Source organism: Festucalex cinctus, chromosome 20 (genome assembly GCF_051991245.1).
Source record: "Festucalex cinctus isolate MCC-2025b chromosome 20, RoL_Fcin_1.0, whole genome shotgun sequence".
NCBI lineage: Eukaryota > Metazoa > Chordata > Actinopteri > Syngnathiformes > Syngnathidae > Festucalex > Festucalex cinctus.
This window is the reverse complement of record NC_135430.1, coordinates 16,121,964-16,136,018: the sequence shown is the minus strand read 5'-3', so window position 1 is coordinate 16,136,018 and position 14,055 is coordinate 16,121,964. Positions and strand designations below refer to the sequence as shown.

The following is a 14,055-nucleotide window of genomic DNA, read 5'->3' as shown; positions in this document are numbered from 1 at the left end:
GAGCGTCATGTGCCACTTTAAACTCTAGTCTATGGTTAGTGTTTGGGGATGGTGAAACCACCAGCCAGACAAGCAGAATTGGTGTTTTTATGTCATAAAAAAAAAAAAAAAAAAAAAAGTACTTCGGATGTATTTTTGTTGTGGGATCAAGTTTGTTCATGTCCTTTCATAACTCACAAATCCTGAACACATTTGGCGTACAATTTGCTTTAATATTAAAAAAAACACAAAAAAACCCATTTTTTTTTATACATACGTTACAAATATACTTAATAGACCGCTAGTACATAATCATTCCTGACTTCTTTTGCGTAAGCCATGTAACCGTTTGGCAGGCGTGATTGTGCCGTCTTGTGGTCGTAAAATAAAAACCAACAGGTTACGTGGGCAAATGATCCAACATAAATTGCATTATACACAAAACAGAGCATCATTGTGTGGCATAAAAAAGTATGAAACTTCCTGTAGTACAAACATCTGTCTATAATGCAGGGGGATAAAGATCTTCTTAAAATAAAACAGGTATTTAACTTGGCTCTTGGTAAGTTTCAGCGTCTGATGGTAATGATATTATAAAAACGAGTACTGGACAAAGCCCATAAATAACTGCCTGGTGTGGTTTGAAGACAGATAGATAGCTTGGGATGTGTTGCTTCCTGCTGTGCAGAAGCTTGTTGACACAGGAACACACACGCACGACCCAAAAGTATAAAGTATACAAATCCACTATGTTTTTTTTTTTTTTTTTTTTTTCCCCTTCCCTCCTGACTGAATTCACTCCTTTCATATCATTTACACCCCCTGTTGCTTGCAAGCGACTGCTACTTTAGAGTGGGCATTTCCTCTTATTATGTTACACATGCTCACATACTATAAGGCACTCTTTTTTTTTTTTTTTCATTATGGTGCATATGTGCATATGTGTATATATATATATATATATATATATGTACTAAAAAAAAATCACAGTATATATGTGAATCTGTGGGTGCCGAACTACAAGTGTGCAACGGTTGACTCGAGTTGTAATATCACCATCCGCCACTAGATGGCTCACATGGCTTAGTTGCGCTTACACCAGGTCTGATACGACTCCAGTTAGGCCTAACTAAAAAATTTTGTGTGAGTTGATTTTTGTGGGGGGGAAGAAATGCACAAAATGAGTTGGTTTGCTCCTCAGCATTTTTGTGTCATCCTTGAATAATATTTTTGTTTTTGTTTTGTTTTTTATGCAAGTGAGCATTTTACACTGGAAAAATAAAAATGATAGCTTGTGGCTAATTTTTTTATTTGCTTCAAACTTATTTTTTTAATAGTGGCTCTTTTATACATGCACTGATAAATGTATTGTGAAAAATGAAATCTATTAGGTACTCATGCCTGATGTAGTACATGTGGCATTCTTAAGTGTTAAGTAATAAGGCCTAAAGCACCTGGCAAAACATGCCTGTATATTTTAGAGGCATTTATCATCAAAACGTGTGCTGTTATTGGAAACTCAGACTCCTCAGATCCATTTTGCAAATGAATGGCATGTGCCTAATTTAATAGACTATTTCAATTTTAATCATATCTACATATTATATTAAATGTGTAGCAAAAACTATGCAAATGATTACTAAGAAACTATGCAAAAGGATAATCACAAGACAACTGCTCTCCCTGCCTTAAAAGGCAAATGCTCGAGATCCATCTGCCTTATCCCAACATTTGACATCATTCTCCAGATCACCATCTGCATAACACACAATGTTTTGTTGCGTTTGGCTTGTTGTTCGTGTCGATTCATTAATTACAAGATGCTATGTTGCACTGACGTGTCTTTTGGTGGAGAAACTCACCCATCATCCTCCCCTGACCTTATACCTATCGAGAACATTACTTGCAACACAGTCGTTTGTTCCCAAAAACTTATAAATATTACCAGTGTCCCAAAGACATATTTATACGTCTTTTTTATGTTTTATGCGAGAGCATACAGAAGGCTTTGATGCAGCCTGAACTGAAGAAAATGGTTGAAGCAATGGTAGTTATGACAAAAACGGCCAGCAGGAGGCAGCAGAGTATAAGAGATCAACCATGGCCATGTTGCGACCAGCTGTTTTCCCCACAGTTTTAAACAGATTTGTGAATAATGATGAAATTTAGCTATTTTCCAATGCTAATTGCTGCAAAACGGAAACAGATACAAATACACTTTTTTTCCCTGATGAAAGAAGAGACTCTAATCTTTCTTTTGGTAGGTTCCATGTTTTTATAGCAATAGAACACAATATTCTGTGGGGCTTCCAAAATCAGTCAAAATCTAGTAAAACAGCCGGAAGCGAAGCCACAGTGAAAATGGTTGGGAGTGAATAAGTTAAGCACAATCATACAACTTTTGTATTCACAACATTATGGAGGAGTTTTTGAGGTTGTTATGCAGTGATTTTGGTAATATAAAATGCATGAAGACTGTATAACTTCGCAAAATAAGCAGACAAAAGGATCTTCTGATTGAGGATGAGCAATCCCCGAACTCGAGTAGTCTGGGTTACCCGTGTTTTTTGTCTCTCTTCCTTCCCCTTTTCCTCTCTGACACATTAATATTCCCCATATGGCCCTGTCAGACTTGTCACAGGCGCGCTTCATTTTTATACTTCTGCGGCGTGGGCAAACACTGCCTACAGCTGGTCCCGTTAGACAGCTCTTTCCCCTCTGCCTTGGCTCGCAAAGGCAAACCAACAGGCCTGTCTCACAACACAGGAATCCACCAACACAGCCAACCACTTCAATCTGAAAGAAGCATCCCCTTTTAATCTACACTTCATCTTTTCTTTCTTCCTGATTCGCAGCTTGATATAACTGAAACAGGTCGAATAAACACAAATAATCCCCTACCCGAAGGTACTTGACCAGTTTCTGGATCTGCCAGTATTCTGAGGGATGATCTGTGTTTCGTTGATGGCGCGCTGGCTGCTCTTCTTCCTCATAACTCTGACCACTCTCAGATGAAGTTTCACTGAAAACCTCCGCTGGTTGTAATTGGGATTTACTGGGAAAAAAATAATAAATAAATAAATAAATAAAATAAAAAACTGAAAATATTAGAAATAGAAAACCATTTTTGTCCACTGTTGTTTGTTTATATATATATATATATATATATATATATATATATATATATATATATATATATATATATATATATAAGGGATGTAACAATATCAAAACATCACGATACGATATCACGATACGATAATTATCACGATATTGTGGGGGCCTTGGCGATATTTAAAAAAATCACAATATTGTAAAAAAAAAAAAAAAAGCTCATACTAAAAAAAAGCACAATATTATGGTTTTGTACATAACAGCAATGCATATAAACAACCTACAATCTAATAATATTGAGGCACTTACTTGCTAATGCAAGCACACATTGATCGCTTCACAAGCAAATGAGGTTCCCCTTCATCTGACAATTAGCACAGATTTTAAACATAGAAGGCCAAAACATCCCTAATGAAAATTAAATTGCACTAATAAACTAGCCACTAGAGGGTGCTAGAACTGCACAAATGGAAATCAACGACTTTTTTTAAACAAATGCGCTCCTTTTAAATATTGTGAACATGACGACAACGATATTGTGGCAGTTTTAATATCACAATACTGCCCTTATCGTAACATCCCCAATATATATATATATATATATATATATATATCGAAAATTTTAACGGTGTCCTACTCAAGAAAATAAGATTTTTGTGTTCTTGCACACAAAAACACACAAATGTTTCGTGTTCTGTCTCGTGTTCGAGGAAAAGCAAAAAGGACACTCACAGTTTCATCGAGGACAGTTGTTCCGCATACGAGGACTCCGAGAGCCGTGATATAGTCCTGCTCCTGGCTCCCTTCACTGCATCATCAAGTTCAGAAATTTTCTCTTCTTCACTGTTAAGACGCAAAATGAAGATTTATTATGCCCAGTTGTAATTTGAAAATAGTTATTTTGTTATTTCTATATTTTTTCAGTTCAGGTAGGTTCACACCGTATTTTTGTCCACCAAAAGTGTTGCCATGGCGATGACAGAGCGCAGTATTGTCATTATTTCAAGCCAGTGTACCATCAAAATGTTTTCATTTTAAGGTCAAATACTACATAGTGTTACTTTAAAAAGCATTTCCTTACTGCAGGTCATTTCTTTAATTGAGCAGAACGGGTGACTGCATTGATGACTGTAATCAAACCATATATGGTAACTACACACTGACTCACTTTCATCTCAAGCTCATGTTATTTTCAGCAAAAGTGAGTCCAACAACAAGCAGTAAGCATTCTTAGCGGACAATTACAATTATTGTACACAGTTAGGTGCAAACGAGATCCTACCGTTGAGAACGAGAACTCTTGTTAATCCTTTTGAGCGACAGTTGGGTCTGAGCATCCTTTAATTTTCGTGCGCGTGCAGGATCTGCAAGATTCTTTTCAATGGGCAAAGAACAAAAACAAGACAAACACAAATGTATCAGTTTTATTCATCTTCTAAAACAGTCAAAAATATCTAAGAGATACTGAAGTGTGACATCACATTTGTGAGAATGTCATGTGACGTGAGAATGGCCCAATTGTAATTATTGCACCAAAAAAAACAGGAAATATTTTTGACCTATACAGTAGTTATTTACAGCTTATTAGGCCACAGACAAACTGCTCCGGCCCACTTGAGATCAAATTTCGGTGAAAGGTGAGTTAAAAAGTGTGTGACGATATATCAATATCGTGATAAATCATGATCCTTTGTCTCCCGATAGGTTAGATACGTTTACGCAAGTATCGCGATATTTGTAGTTAATATTCAGCTACTATAACGGCTCTATTGTTCATTACTTATTGTGCAATTACTTGGCAGGCCACTAGGGGGAGCCCCTCATAAGAGTGGCAGGGAAATGTACGCAAGTGTTCAGGCGAAGAAGACTCATGAGCTTACTTTTACTTTACAACTGATTCAGATTTGCATACGTTTCTTTGAAAAATGTGTATTATATATTAATTTTAACGTTTTAAAATATATTTTATGTTTCGACGTTTTGAAGCACACAATTTCCGAGGAATTTTAATATTGATATAATTGGATTTAATAATTAAGTCATTTTATTTATTTACTTTTGCAATGTTACACAAAAAATAAATTGTGTCACAGTTTATAAAATGAAACAATTGACGATGCAACTGACTGACATGTTGCATGACAATAATGTTTAAGACACAAATTTGTTCACAGGAAGTTGTCGCTGTTAAGAGGAACTCAGTTTATGTCTTGAGTAGTTTTATTGTACATTATTGTGGATTTATTACCCGGCCAATATATCGATAATCGCGGTATCGTCATATCATGAGATAATCGTTATCGTGTGCCTTGTATCGGACATCGTATCGTATTGTGAGGTACCCAGAGGTTCCCACCCCTAGTTCAAATGAATTTGATAACCCTGGCTTTGAGTCTTTGAAATCTGGGAGGAACTCGGAATATTTGTAGAAAGGCCAAGGATTTGAACCATCAACCTCAAAACTCAGACAAATTTGTCAACCACTCGATCATTGTGTTTTATCAACTTATTTTAGTAGGAATAATTCACCGACTGTGGTTTGTTGTTAACTCATTCACTGCCAGTGCAGGAAAAAAAAAATCTTTGACGTCTAAAACCGTCTATGGCAGTGAATGTGTTAACTGAACAACATCTCTAAGTTATTGTTTCAGAAGACTTTTATAACAAAAAAACTGGGACTGGCTTGGCACAGACAAGAATCATGGCTTTGTGTCATAGTTTTTCCGTTATTATTTTTCCGGCTAAGTTTAGAGGGTCTCTATTTAAAAAAAATAAAAATAAAAAAATCTTGGAACCACATGTATAGATGCCAACAAGACACATGTGACTTGTTGAATAGTTTGCAGGCAGCAGAGTTTTAATCACAGACACCTGCCTTGCAGAAATAGCTCAGACTGTCACTGGTTGTTAGGGGCTTAACATTTTCAAGGGCTGAGGAAAAGAATTAAGATGTATTTCAGTGGACAGCGTCCACGTACAAGCAGGCCCAATCACTTTTCCAAAGACTTGTTTTCGCTTAAACATAAAGTGACCGACTATTGGAAATATTCGAGTCAATCCAACCAACCACAGACCCGCAGTCTCTGACTTTATTCAAACTAATTGACCTCCTTTAATTCCATTATACGTGTAATGGACAAAATCCACGCGCTCTCAACAGAAGGGAACGCTCACATTTCTTTGACATGCCTCAATAAAAAGCACCATTACCAGTAACTTACTGCAAGTAAACCAACACAAGAAGCCCAGAGGCGTAGCTTGAATGAAGCAGGACTGACGCCCGCAACGCGTAACGGTAAATATTTTTAGCAGGTAAAATGTAGTCATTGACACTTTGTCATTTTGTGGTATTCGGCGACTTGATCACAATTACTGATGTAAATTCAGCATGGTTGTGAATCGTAGGCCACTGACAGCCTATAACAAAAAAAACAAAAAAAAACAACTGTCAGTGTCTTTCCTACCACAGATTCCAGCATACAACAGTTGGTATCAATTTAGAGATTTTTCTTTTCGCTTGCAAATACACAGCATGCCCAATTTCCAATCTTGCTGAGATGTCAAAATGAATCCAAAACACTAAATGTAGAAGGAAAAGTCTGCTTCCTCCTTTTCTGCTTTGTTCATTTAACGTCAAAAGTCATCTACTGTATCCATCAGTCTGTCATATCTTTTTGGACCAGTTTTGCTAAACTATATATTTTAGTGCAAATGTAGTGTGATAAAAGATTTTCATTTCTCTTTTCACTGTTTGAGTCATAATGGCATGCTCGATCCCAAAAAAAAAAAAAAAAAAAAAAAAAGTTAAGAATGCTGTCATTTCTTTTCCTAAAGCCTTAACACCATTCTCCTGTTGTCATGTCTGGGGTCACGCCAGGGTTAAGTCTGAGTTCATGACCTCTTAAGATTGGGTTCATGACCGTGATGTCAAGTGTCTGTTTTGAACTGATGTAACCATCATCTGGTTTCAATTGGAAAGATGTTATGTGACGTCAGAACCTGTGTGATGTCAATCTTTAATCCTTTACTTAGTGACAACCAATCAGATCGATTCACTGTCTGTAGTAGCGTTCTGACAAGTGTTTGTGTTTGCCGGATTATTGCTTTCTGTCCCTCTGTGCAATTCTCTTTGTTTCTCGTCTAGCCAAGTTTGTTCTAAGTCTCTCGAGGTGAATAAATAGTTAAAATCTTATTTGTGTCTGCGCTTTGGGATCCAACCTTCAGTACATGACACCTGTGGCTCGCTAACAAAAGAACATCAATAATTATGCCCCTGTTGTATTAGTTGCAAAATCACATTTGACAAAGTTAAGCCATTTTAGGGTAAGTTGTCACGTGACAAAGTTCATTTTCAAGTAAAAAAAAAAAAAAAAAGGAAGAAAAAAAAGAGAACATCAATAATTATGCCCTGTTGTATGAGTTCCAAATCAAATTTGACAACGTTAAGTCATTTTAGGGTTAGTTGTCACGTGACAAAGTTCATTTTCAAGTAAAAGAAAAAAAAAAAAAAAAAAAAAAAAAAAAGAGAACATCAATAATTATGCCCCTGTTGTATTAGTTGCAAAATCACATTTGACTACGTTAAGTCATTTTAGGGTTTGTTGTCACGTGACGTTCATTTTCAAGTAACAGAAAAAAAAAAAAAAAAAGAGAACATCAATAATTATGCCCTGTTGTACGAGTTCCAAATCAAATTTGACAACGTTAAGTCATTTTAGGGTTAGTTGTCACGTGACAAAGTTCATTTTCAAGTAAAAGAAAAAAAAAAAAAAAGATCAATAATTATGCCCCTGTTTTATTAGTTGCAAAATCACATTTGACTACGTTAAGTCATTTTAGGTTTAGTTGTCACGTGACAAAGTTCATTTTCAAATATATATATATATATATATATATATATATATATATATATATATATAAAAAGAAAACAATTATGCCCCTGTTGTATTAGTTGCAAAATCACATTTGACATCTTCACCTACAGTATATAGTGAGACAACTTACCCAATGGCGGGGTCAAAATTGTCAACTGTCCACACACACTATTTGATTGTTAACGAAATGACATGAACACAAAGTACATACCTGAAACTTTGGCCTTTCATCTGGTACACATTTTGTTTAAATGACGTATTGATTCCAAGAAATATATCTGAGTGTAAAAAGTGTGACATCAAATCCTGGTCTCTACTAAATGCTTTTGCCAGCTTTTCCACTGTACCTGTGCTTCCAAGCTCTCGGCAAAGAGCGGCGATTTGCTCGTCAGCAGAGTCACCACGTTCTTGTACACTTCACTCGCTCGCTCATAGTTATGCTCGTCTCCCTCATGCTCGACACCCTGCGTGAGCACATAGTAAAAAAAAAAACAACACTTTCATTAATTCTGCCCAAACCGCAATCCTAATGCGACCCACATGCCAGTTTGGGAGTCGCGCACTGGCCAAGAAAGCTCAGAGAATCTCCAGGCAGCCTCCGAAGGGAAGTGTAAAGCCATGTTAACCGCTAAATTAGGTTTAAGACACTACCGTATTTCGAGGTTTCATTTGCATCAATGTCAACCGTTCGGTGCCAGGCTGCAGGTTTCTACACCCCCGCCCCGTCCACTTTGGCTGAAATATTTCCAGGTGAAGAAACAAGAGACAGGAAACCTCTGGCTTGTCAGCAAAGTCAGTCAACGTTGCAGCGAGCGTGAAAATTAACTTTTAAAATGATTAAAAACAGATTTGAAGGGAGTTGATGTTTGGTGTATGGAAGCCTTTAAGTTGTTGAAATTACCTCATTGCTGAATAATATAAGCCTATCTTGTCGAACACAAAACCGGCATTTAAAAAAAACAACAAAAAAACAAAACAAAAACACATCTTTGTGCTATTCTGTGTAGTCCTCGATTAGGCTACAGAGAATTTTATGGTTACTTTTTAAATGTTTTCTTTACTGCCTTTTCTTAAATCAATTTTCTGACTTTTTTGGGCAATTTTGTGCACAAATGGTAATTTTCGGGATTTCTTCTTTTGTGTTTGGACATTTGGTAGGTACCTTTGAAATAGTTTTTTTCCTGCCTTTTCTTAAATCAATTTCTTGACTTTTTTGGGCAATTTTGTGCACATATGGTAATTTTCGGGATTTCTTCTTTTGTGTTTGGACATTTGGTAGGTACCTTTGAAATATTTTTTTTCCTGCCTTTTCTTAAATCAATTTCTTGACTTTTTTGGGCAATTTTGTGCACATATGGTAATTTTCGGGATTTCTTCTTTTGTGTTTGGACATTTGATAGGTACCTTTTGAAATGTTTTCTTTCCTACCTTTTCTTAAATCAATTTTCTGACTTTTTGGGGCAATTTTTTGGGCATTTAATTGCAAATTTCAGGATTTCTTTTATTTTTGGACATTTGCTAATGAATTACTTTTGAAACTTTTTTTTTTTTTGCCTTTGTTAAAGCAAATTGACGGTTTGGACAAATTCATGGACATTTAATGGTAATTTTCTTTTTTTCTTCTTCCTTTTCGGACATTTTATGGTCATGTTTTGGACAATTTTAACTCATAAGGTTATTAGGTAATAATTAAAACTTTTTCAACTACCTTTCGCCTCTTCTGAAAACTTAAAAATGCAACTAAATCATTAATTCATTTAAAGAATTTCATCAAAAAAGATATGTAAAAAAAAATATATATATTTTTCATTTCTACAATTATTTTATTTTTTAGATCGACAGGAAGCCAGAGGAGAGGGACTAAAGAGCCACATGTGTCTCCAGAGCTGCATTTTGCAGACCCCTGGGCTACACTAGACGGTATTCACGCTTCCATTTTTGTCTTTTTCTTGTCAACGAATGTGCCAAGAATATCAACTATAATTCATATTTACAACTTCTGACTGAAGTCCATCACACGTTACCTTGTTGAGAAAAACTCCAGCACTGCTGCAGGTGATGTGGAGCGTCTCCGTGTCATAAGGTTCGACCATGAGGTAACACATCTCACCTTCCATCTGTCTCCATAGAGGGGCACGGCATCCATTTTGAAATTCATAATCTTGAGAAATGTGAACGAGACAAAAGGTTGCATTTAGATATTTGAATTTAATACTAAGCAACCACACAGTGAGCCATAAAAGGAATGATGTCATCAAATATATTATCACTAATACATTTGAGAAATCAAACCAAGGAAGAAGCAATTTCGCTTACAAGCTATTTTTTTACATATAGTCTCTATAACACAAATCAAACCATCATCAGGAGAAATTTTCCTCAGGAGAATAAATTTAATAATTTAAGAATGTCAGACTTTTATTTCTTCTCATGCACATGGCAACATAAATCTTCTCGTGATGATATAATGGTGCGCCTGTAGTAAGTGGCAGCAGCTCACAGGCTTTTTCGGTGTGGAATATTTAGTATTTGTAACCCAGTGAAATATGAATATAATTCAAACCTGATGTGTATTTAACCAACTTTAACACCTTATTCTCCCCTGGGCCGCAAAAACTCTGTAAAAATTCCATTTCGTTGTCCACAAAGGAGGGATTGAGCCGGAACTTACTGAAAAAAAAACAAAGATTGTCAGGCGCTTCTTTTTAAAACATACTGCAGTTATGTTAATAGAAAAAGAGGACACCCACTCTGATATTTCTTTGAGGATCTTGCGAACAATCTGTTTATCCAAATCTTTTAGAATACGGAAAATCTGGATCTTTAGTTCTGAGTCAGCGTCAACTGATTGTCCTTTTACGGCCTTCTGCATGTTGCCGTAGACTGGACCAAGAATCTTCACCAAAGGCATTCGGTTTTCTGAGCAAGAAGGGAAAAAAACAGATCTTCTTAACCTTGTTGGAGGTACTGAACCTCACTTGTTTCCTATTCGTAATCGCCAAACAGTAGATACAATGAAAACAGCAAAGACCCCAGAATTGAACCTTGTGGAACACCATATGTTTCTTTTATGGGTGTCATTTTTTTGTAATTGTAATTAAGTGCATGCCTTCAATAGCTAACTTACAATTGCAAATTTTATGTTCTAAATGTACAATAATTTCCAAGCTTCATACTCTTAACATAATTGTTAAAAATGTTAAACTAATAAAAATATGGCTGCATAATTTAGTCACACAGTAATTTCATAATTCATAAAATCGAGTTAAAAAGATGTACTGTGAAAAAAAACCTGATATTGATTTGTGTTGAGGTCCTTTTTCTGCCACTAGATGGCATAATTACATTTTAATTAACAGCTTAGTGCATTTTTCTTTTCATGTTAAGAGCCATCTAATCTTTAACATGAAGCAACTTGTGAAATTCTGCACATTTTTAATATTGTAAAATACAACTTGATCCCAGTCTCCACAAATATATTACATTTATTACTGCTACATTTTTACGTGGGCATGCTGCTGCATTGTGACTTGAATTCCCCCAGTAGAGGCTTTCCAAGTAAGGGGCAGTCATTAAAAATAAATAAATAAATAAATAAAAATGTGGCTTTAAAGGAACCTAAATTTAACGTACGAATTTTAACACCCCTAGTTCTTTTTTTTTTTTTTTTGGCGCCATCGCGTATGAAGGGATTATGTGTGTCTTGACCTCCGTCGAACCCTCGAAACTGACTCTCACACGATTTAATACAAGTCAACTCATTTGCTCCCAAAAACGTATCAACATGTTCTATTTTAAATATCACCATGGTCCCAAAATATATTTATACGTTTGTGTTTTGTTTTTCTTAATGCTAGCGCATACAGAAGACTTTGATGCAGCCTCTGACCTGAAGAGGTTGCTTAAAGCAATGGTAGTTTTGACCAAAAACGTCCAGCAGGTGCCATCAGAGTATAAGAGATCAACCAGGGCCATGTTGCAACAAGCTCTTTTTCCCAGTGTTTTTAACAGGTTTGAATAATGATGAAACTTAGCTAATAGCTATATTCTAATGCAAATTGCTGCAAAACAATAGAAATATATATATTTTTTCCTGATGAAAGAAGAGACTAATCTTTCTTTTGGTAGGTTCCAAGTTTGTTTTTGTTTTTTATAGCAATTGAACACAATATTCTGCGGTCCTCGCAAAATCAGTCAAAATTGAGGAAAATGCCGACTGTGTTTCTTGAAAAGGCTTCACTTTGAAATAAATATATTCGGCAACGTAAATAGTCCATGCACCATGTCGATGGTCGATGCATTTACCTTCAATGCATGTCTTTGCTTCATGCGGTCTCTTATCATTTTCCATATTCATGATATAGGAAAGCTGGTTGAAGTTACGCACAGAAACATTCGGAGGAGTGAGCTGTAACGTTGAAAGTCCATTCTCATCTTTTTCCACCGACTCGACTTCTCCTGTCTCTCTGAGGAGACAACACAAAAGTACTTTTATCATCTTAGTTACATGATTTGTGTTAGATTACCGCATTTTACACAGTTCCACTTTGAAGAAAGACATCAAATACATTTTGAAAATATAGTGACAGCGTACATTGCACAAACATATAATACTGAAAGTTTGTGATTCTGACTGACTTCATGTTATAATCTCCTTCAAAGTCAGATGCCTCTAAAGTGCTCGTCCACTCCAGTGGTTCCTCAAATAAGAGCTCTGACTCCATTGGGTGCAAGGAGCTGAAGTCCTCCACAAAGAGCATGATCTCTCTCAGCAGCAGTTCATTCATTGGTGACGATTCCAGCCTGTTGTCCACTGAGGACCACTTGGCGACCCTGGTCAGTAATGTACCCATTATGCTGGAGACAATAAAACAGAAACAAAATTATGAGATTTTAGATCCAACAGAGACAAGTATTGAAAACATCTGGAAGGGGCTTTACAACGGCGCAGACATGACATCGATACAAGAAGATCATGAGCAACTGTGATGTCATTTTTAGTCACCAGCAAGGCAAAATGGCCGCCCCCTGAGATGGTTAACTCATTCAGTGCCACGTCAAAGAACCATTTTTACTGGGCTGGCAGTTAACAGTTATAACCATTAACTAATTGCTAGCTTCAGCTCGCTAGCCTCGTGCTAGCAGCCCAATAGTAAACAGTCTGCTAGCTAGTTAGCTGACATTTGACACTTTTGTGGTCATATGTGCATCATTGCGACTGTTGACATCCACCTTACAGGTTAGAAATTCGGGTTTGGTTGAGTACTGAGGGGAGTGTCAGTGACAGTGAAAGTGAAAGTGAAAGTGTGCAGTCATTACTGGAAGCATCTTTCTCATACTCACCAATCTGAAATGTAGTGGTAGTTAATGGTTATAAAAAAATAATCACTTGACAGCTCTAATTTTTGTTAAAAAAAAATAAATCAAAGTATATGTACTCTTACACCCCCTTGTGGCCATTTTACAGGAAATATAAATTAGAAGCAGAAAATTGCTATTAACTTCATGCAATTTTAAGGTAAAATACTATATTGGGATATATTGTTATTGTATTATGGAGGAAATTTATATTTAAAAAAAAATCTAATTTTTAAAGTAATTAAATGATTAAAATAGGAGGATGAGCGAGTGTGCAGTGGATCAAAAAATGTTCAAGATGTGCTCATAAATGTAGAAAGAATTAACACACAACAGCTGTTCTTCAAAAAAATGGTGAAAAAGCCTTTTTGATTAGGTGATTAATGTAAATTCTAAGATGTGATTAACTCTTTCAGTGCCATTGACGGCAAAACACGTCAAAGATCCATTTTTACTGGGCTGGCAGTGAACGAGTTAAAAAAGATTTTGCTACTTAATTCATAGGGGTGTGAATTGCCTAGTACCTGACGATTCGATTCGTATCACAATTCACAGGTCACGATTCGATACCGATTAATCCCGATACGAATTTATACGTCGATTGTTGCGATTTTTTTTCATTCAAATTTCAAAAATACTAATCAGTAAGCTTGTAGAGTGTAAGATTTATATGAAAATGTATTATTTATTTATCTGAAATTTCAGTCTTATAGAGGTTGTAATCTGTTTC

General features: G+C 36.0%; 1 protein-coding gene across 10 annotated transcripts in view; it reads right to left on the bottom strand.

The window, feature by feature from the left end:
* The window catches only part of odad2 (outer dynein arm docking complex subunit 2), a 126,488-nt gene that overhangs the window by 25,364 nt on the left and 87,069 nt on the right, over positions 1–14,055 (bottom strand). For all 10 annotated transcript variants that reach the window (XM_077509417.1, XM_077509414.1, XM_077509418.1 and 7 more), the window contains 9 exons: positions 12,606–12,824; positions 12,273–12,433; positions 10,718–10,886; positions 10,531–10,637; positions 9,992–10,128; positions 8,315–8,431; positions 4,376–4,467; positions 3,826–3,936; positions 2,881–3,034 (listed from right to left, as the gene is read on the bottom strand). In XM_077509417.1, the coding sequence (XP_077365543.1) occupies positions 2,881–3,034; positions 3,826–3,936; positions 4,376–4,467; positions 8,315–8,431; positions 9,992–10,128; positions 10,531–10,637; positions 10,718–10,886; positions 12,273–12,433; positions 12,606–12,820 (1,263 nt within the window). In that variant the 5' untranslated portion in view covers positions 12,821–12,824. The remainder of the gene's footprint in view (positions 1–2,880; positions 3,035–3,825; positions 3,937–4,375; positions 4,468–8,314; positions 8,432–9,991; positions 10,129–10,530; positions 10,638–10,717; positions 10,887–12,272; positions 12,434–12,605; positions 12,825–14,055) is intronic.